A 6,633-nucleotide genomic window follows, 5' to 3' on the forward strand; every position below is an offset into this window, starting at 1 on the left:
ACTGCCATCGATAGATCTTATCTATGAGCCAAGAGAAACAAAGCAAGAGTAAAGCTGTAACTTTATAGTATAGTATAATAAATATAATATAATAAATATAATTAATATAATATAATACAATACAATACAATAAATATAATATAATATAATATAATATAATATAATATAATATAATATAATATAATATATAAGCAGTCACATATATTAGCCAGGATATGGGAATGCTTAGTCATTTTGTGGTTTGCACAGTGTTCTTGTTCGTTTCTGTGTTCAGACGTGGTGACGGATGCAGTGGTCCTGATTGTGTCTCGCTCCATTCCGGTCAGTGTGGCCCTGTCTGATGGTAGTGGTGTGTTGGTGTGTCGCACAACACCATGACCGCACTGTGAGTGCCAGGCCAAGTCCTGGCCAGCCGTCGGGGACTGCCTTTCTCTCTCTTACCTGGAAAACTGCCCAGGTCCCCCACCGGACTCCTGGTCTTCTCTGTCTCCCCTTCTGGAGTCTTTTCCTTTCTCACACAGAAGCCACAGAGGCATTTTTCCTTTCTTTCTTTAATAATGATGTGCACTCAGTGACGTGTGTAAGCATATAACTCGGTGATCCTTTACATATTTGTACACACGTGTGACTAACCCCCAGAGGAAGAGTGTGGGGCTTCTCACCACGGCTTCTTTGGGACAATGCCTAGCCAAAGGTCGCCCCTGCTGAGACTTCTCTCACTACTGATTAGTTTTGTCTGTTCTAGGACTTCATCTACGTGGAGTTACAATGTATGTTTTATTTGCTTAAGGCTTCTCAAGCTCAACATCGAGTTTCTGAGATTTGTCCATGTCGCTGAGGCCGTTGGTGGGCTTTTGCACTGCTGTGCAATATTGCACAGGATTAGTGAACTACTCTTGCTTTTCCCCTTCCGTTCCTGATGGATATTTGCATTATTTTCCAGATTGATCATATTAGAAAGTAAATTTGATTGTGTCCCCAGCTGATTGAGACCCTCTCAAAGGTTCTTCACTTTTTTCAGATTTAATTCAAATCCCTTCTCTGGGCCTGTGATGCCCTAAGTGGTCTGGCCCCTGTCTGGTACTTCTGTCCCACTTTCCACCCTTCTCCCTCGCCCTCTGAACTCCCGGTGCACTGCTCTCCACTGAGTTTGAATGGGTCTTGCTACTTCCCACCTCTGGGTCTTTGCACCTGCTGCGCCTTCTGTTTTGTAATGCTCTCTGCCCCCACCCCGACCTCCTTTATGGGCCAAATCCTCATGTCCTTGAGACCACACAACTCTTACATCTTCAGGGAAGCTTCACTGACTGGCCCCCTTCTAGGGCCCACACCTCCTTGCAGCTCCCTTCCACTTCCTCCTTCAATGTCCTCCAGTGAATTTGGTGATTATTTGGTGAATATCTGTCTCCCCCATCAGACCATGAGCTCTGTGAGGACAGGCACTGGTTCTGTCTTAATCTCCAGACCACAGCTGGCACACTGTAGGTACTCATTAAATATGTAGTGAGTGCCAAGCATAGAGTAGACCCCTCTGTGAACCTCAGCACTCTCCCCTCTTCCCCCCAAATACACAGACTTTCTTTGGGGAATCGTCAGGGAACCTGGACTCCCGCCATTTCCCTCCTTGGCAGCTGAGGGTGGCGCACCCAGGGGCGGGCCTCCCGCCCCACAGCGGACGCTGATTTGGCCTGGTTGGGCAAGGCCGAGGTTGCCTGGGGGGAAGTTACTCATCCTGAGCTCAGGTAAGAGGACCCGGGCTGCGAGGCGGCACACCGAGGGGGAACTCTGAGGGAGCAGGATCGCATCATGGACCCCGCCAGGAAAGCAGGTGCCCAGGCAGTGGTCTGGACTACAGGTTGGCTGCTGCTGGTGCTGCCCATGCTGCTCCAAGGTACGTCTGGGTAGCTAAGTTGGTTAGAGCGTCGTCCCCATAGCTAAGGTTGTGGGTTCCATCTCTGGCCAGGGTACATGTAAGGATCAACCGATGAATGCACAAATAAGTGGAGCAACAAATCGGTGTTTCTCTCTCTCCCCCACCCCTAAAAAAAGATAAATAAACAAAAAGAAGGTGGGTCTTCTGGGGAGAGGAGTGGAGGGGGCAGCGTGGGGCCCCAGGAAAGAGGGTCCCCTCACTCCCTACAGAGGGGGCTGTGGGAAGGACCTGGCATCTGGAGGAGAAGGGCTATGTATGGGAATGATCGTCTGCCCTGGTCAGAAGGGGCTGTGGGAAGGGTCCCCCATTCTGGGCAGAGGGGACTGTGGGAACGATTCCTGCCCTGGGGGAGGGACCTGTGGGAAAAACTCTTCCAACCTGAGCAGAGGGGTCTTGTGGGAAGGGATCCCTCACTGAGCTACTCATCTGTGGGAAAAATCCTCCCATCCCGAGAACAGAGGTGTGGGAAGGTGCTCCCCCTTCATGGCAGAGTTCTCCCAGGGCTTCCGGTCAGGGATGGGGCACCTTGGGCCTAGGGCTCCCACTGTGGGCCTAGGGGGCTTGAAGGAAAGGGACACAGTGTCTCCCCTGACCCCATATTGGTGGGAAGCTTTTCCTTACTCCTGCCCTGGAAAAGGATGTGCAAGAGGATTGTCTCGTCCTGGGGAGCGAGGGCGTGGGAAGGGGCGCCCTCCGTTGGGGGGAGGAGGGCGGGAGGCGGCTTAAGCAGCGGTCCACTCCACCTCGCCCCCAGGAGCTCAGGCCCTGGAGTGCTACAGCTGCGTGCAGAAAGCCGATGACGGGTGCTCTCCGCAGAAGACCAAGACCGTGAAGTGCGCGCCGGGCGTGGAAGTCTGCACGGAGGCCGTGGGGGCGGTGGAGACCAGTGAGTGGGGCCCCCTGGCCCACGTACCTCCTCCTCCGAGCTCCTCCAGCCAGGCCCCGCCCCCTTATAGTCCAGCCCCTCCCCCTGAACTTGGCCACACCCCCCCCAGCAGCCCTGTCCCTCCCTTTCTGCCTGGCCCGGGCCCTGCCACAACATCGGGCCATTAGGGCTTAGAGGGCGGCGGGCTGAGAGTTGAGAAGTGGGTGGGTGAACCAGCAAGAACCAGGATCTGGGACCCCGTCCCCTTCTGGAGCACACCCTGTCCATTTCTGCGCCACCACGATCTCCCTACCTTCTGCTGTCCCTGCCAGAATGTTCTCCTCCCCAGCCCAGCCTCCCCTATCCAATGGGGCCCTGGCGATGGAGATTCTGTAGAGTCTTCTAGATTCCCCAGGCGGAGGCCTGGACGCTCAGACCCACATCCCACCCGTGTCCGAGGCCGCAGCTCCCAGGAGGCCCCGCCCCTCTCTGATCCTGTGCCTTTCTGTCAGCCTCCCAGTTCCTTCTCAGGGTCCCTTCTAATAGCTACCACTCCTGCCCCCCATTCTGTTCAATCTGTCGGCCTGGCAGCCCCTCGGGTTCAGCTTTTTGAAGTTCCGCCCCTCCGTTTGTCATTGTCTCCTCGATCGGCTCTTCCTGAGGGCCTCGCCTCCTCTGATCCTCCTCCCCTTCCCTCCCGTAGTCCACGGGCAGTTCTCGGTGGCAGTGCGCGGCTGCGGGTCCGGACTCCCGGGCAAGAATGACCGCGGACTGGACCTTTTCGGGCTCCTGGCCTTCATCCAGCTGCAGCAGTGCGCCCAGGACCGCTGCAACGCCAAGCTCAACCTCTCCACGCGAGCGCTCACCCCCGCAGGTCGGTGGGAGCGGGCCCCAGACCCAGGGCGGAGCGTGTGGGGCCGGAGCCGCTAGGGGTGCTCGCCAGCTCGACGCCCGAGAGCGCAGAGGAGGCTGGGGCGGGGCCACGGGGCAAGCCGCGGGCCCCACCGCTGCAGGCACCTGTGGGGTGGACGCCAGGGGCGGGTTCACGGGGTGGGACGGAGCTGGAGGCTGAACTAGGGTCAGACGAGGTGGGGAGTCGTGGGCTGGAGCCACCCCAGGCCGAAGTGTGCTTTCCGAGCCATGTTTTTTTAAATAAAAAAAATATTTTTATTGATTTCAGAGAGGAAGGAAAGAGAGGGAGAGAGAGATAGACACATCAATGCTGAGAATCATTGATTGGCTGCCTCGTGCACGCCTGGGGATCGAGCCTGACACCCAGGCATGAGCCCTGGACTGGAATCGAACCCGGGACCCTTCCGTCCGCAGGCCAATGCTCTATCCACTGAGCAACCCGCCAGGGCCCGAACCTTCTTGACCCCTTCCTCACACCCCGCTCCCTCTCCCTCGTAGGTAATGAGAGTGCGTACCAGCCCAACGGCGCCGAGTGCTACAGCTGCGTGGGGCTGAGCCACCAGGAGTGCCAGGGCACCGCGCCGCCCGTCGTGAGCTGCTACAACGCCAGCGACCGCGTCTACCAGGGCTGTTTCGACGGCAACGTCACCCTGATGGCAGGTGAGCGAGCCGCGGCGCAGGGGCGGCGGCACTGGCAGCCTTTCCGAGGCCTCCCGGGCCACGGCAGCCCATTATGCAAAGGGTCCCCCCCCACCTCCGACGCACTCTGGGCTCTGTCGGCCTAAGTTCTCATCTTGTTTTCAGAGCTTCTTGAGAAACGCAGTCCCAGGGCATGGGGATAGGATGCTTTCTGTCCTAGTTTTTTCGGGAGATGCATTTCCATAGAGGCCTGCTGAGTGCAGAACGCAGGGACGTGCCGTGGGAAGTATATTTACACCTTCAAGCGTCTACCCGGGCATTGCAGGGGAATCTGGTTCTGACTCCGTACAACTCAAGGGGTTAGGGTGCCCCCCTAAACCACATAGGAGAGGTGTGGGTCAGCCTCTTGGCCTCTGCCTCGGGGAATCATGGGAGATGAAGTTCTTCAATCCCTCCCACCGCCCACCCCTCTGCCAGGTGTATTATGAGAGAGTAATTCTAACTCTAGGACTAAATATTGGCAGTGTTATGGGGGGGGGGGGGGGGGGGAGGGGGAAGTGGGGGACTTTTGCTCTTCTCTTTGTGGTTCAGCCTCTCAAACTACTACAGGAAATGTGACCCACCCTATGCCAAGGACTGGGACAGTGTTTCTCCAAGTGAGGCCTGAATTGAGACTTTTGGATCAATGGAACCAGAGCCCCTCTGTCCCCTGTTTTGGAGTTTTAAAAAAAATATATATTTTGGTTGATTTCAGAAAGGAAGGGAGAGGGAGGGAGAAATAGAAACATCAAGAATCATTGATCAGCTGCCTCCTGCACGCCCCCTACTGGAGATGGAGCCTGCAACCCCGGCAGGTGCCCTTGACCGGAATTGAACCTGGGACCCTTTTGTCCCCAAGCCGACTGCTCTATCCACTGAGCCAAACCGGCGAGGGCTGTTTTTGGAGGTTTTTGCCTCCAAGTTTTACTCTGGTGGGGCCTACCCAGCCCTGTCTTCAACGCCCGGCCTGTGTGTGTCTCCCTCCTCAGCCAACGTGACCGTGTCCTTGCCTGTCCGGGGCTGCGTCCAGGACGAGTTCTGCACCCGGGACGCGGTGACAGGCCCCGGCTTCACGCTCAGCGGCTCCTGCTGCAAGGGGCCCCGCTGCAACGCAGACCTCCGCAACAAGACCTTCTTCTCCCCGCGAATCCCGCCCCTGGTCCTGCTGCCGGTCCCTCGGTCCACCACTCCGGCCACCAGCACCCCGGTGGTCACTACCTCCGCCCGAGCGCCGACCAAGCCCGTCTCCACCACCAAATCCAGCCCCGCCTCCGCCAGCCAGACCCCTCCGAAGGCGGTAGAACCCAAGACGGCGCACAAAGAGGAGTCCAGCGTGGCCGGAGGCGCCGCCGGCCACCAGGACCGCAGCAATAAGGAGCAATACCCCACGAAAACGTGGGCCCATAACCAAGGCTCTGCAGCGCCCGCGGCCGGGCTGGCGGCTCTTCTGCTGGCTGTGGCTGCTGGCGCCCTACTATGAGCTCCTCCTCCGCCTGGGAGCCTCCTCCCTGCCCTCCTGCCCTAGCCCTGGGTACCCTCCCCTCCCCTCTCCGCCACTGGACTGGGCTGGCCCAGCCCCTGTTCGTCCATTTACCTCACTCAGTACCCAGCTTCCGCTGCGCTGGCTTGCGGCTCCGGGAAATAAAGGGACCTTTGTACATATCCTCTGGGTGTTGTAGCTTTTTGAGGCAGCAAATGTATCCCCCGAATCCTAGTCTCTCCCCTGTGCTCATGGTGAAATTGTCCCCGGGACTGCGGGAGAGACCACGATGAGCTTTCCCAGAGCCAACCTGGAAGGTGGGGGGCAGAGGGGGGCAGTGGGTCCCTCCTCTGCGGGCGGCCTGCCCTGCCCGGCATCTCCGTGGGAACCGTCTCAGCGGCTGTCTTCCCGACTAGACTGTGAGCTCCTCAAGGGCAGGGACCGAGCCTTATGCCTCTGTGGTCAGTTTCTGGAACGTAAAGGCCTCAATAAAAGTTGGATTACTTTGTACAGTGTTTTGAAGGAGTCATTTCTACCTCGTTTCTTCCAATGACCTCTTGAAGCTGAGCTAGGGAAGAAATGCCAAGACCTTCCTTTAACAGAGGAGCTGAGATAGCCCAGGGGGAGTCTGGGTTTGAACAACTTTCTTTTTCATTATTTTTTAAAATATATTTTTTATTTGACTTCAGAGAGGAAGGGAGAGGGAGGGAGGGAGAGAAACATCAATGATGAGAATCATTGATCAGCTGCCTCCCACATGCCCCT

At 56.9% G+C, this 6,633-nt stretch overlaps 1 protein-coding gene across 2 annotated transcripts; it reads left to right on the top strand.

Moving 5' to 3' along the window:
- Positions 1–1,730: 1,730 nt before the first annotated feature.
- LYPD3 (LY6/PLAUR domain containing 3) lies at positions 1,731–6,378 on the top strand. 2 transcript variants are annotated; one of them, XM_036345898.1, is made up of 5 exons: positions 1,731–1,891; positions 2,688–2,819; positions 3,502–3,672; positions 4,209–4,370; positions 5,378–6,378. In XM_036345898.1, exons 1-5 carry the CDS (start codon positions 1,807–1,809, stop codon positions 5,866–5,868), a joined length of 1,041 nt encoding a protein of 346 aa, XP_036201791.1. In that variant the 5' UTR covers positions 1,731–1,806; the 3' UTR covers positions 5,869–6,378. The 2 variants fall into 2 exon arrangements, with proteins under 2 accessions (XP_036201791.1, XP_036201792.1); XM_036345899.1 differs by lacking the exon at positions 2,688–2,819 and having other exon boundaries at positions 1,735–1,891.
- Positions 6,379–6,633: the final 255 nt, after the last annotated feature.

This window comes from Myotis myotis, unplaced genomic scaffold (genome assembly GCF_014108235.1).
Source record: "Myotis myotis isolate mMyoMyo1 unplaced genomic scaffold, mMyoMyo1.p scaffold_m19_p_19, whole genome shotgun sequence".
Lineage (NCBI taxonomy): Eukaryota > Metazoa > Chordata > Mammalia > Chiroptera > Vespertilionidae > Myotis > Myotis myotis.

Bases quoted from the DNA above. Each gene is read 5' to 3' on its own strand.
- LYPD3 (XM_036345898.1), top strand. From the start codon at position 1,807: ATGGACCCCGCCAGGAAAGCAGGTGCCCAGGCAGTGGTCTGGACTACA. The intron at 1,892-2,687 runs GTACGTCTGGGT...CCTCGCCCCCAG, and splicing joins GCTGCCCATGCTGCTCCAAG to GAGCTCAGGCCCTGGAGTGC. The intron at 2,820-3,501 runs GTGAGTGGGGCC...TCCCTCCCGTAG, and splicing joins CGTGGGGGCGGTGGAGACCA to TCCACGGGCAGTTCTCGGTG.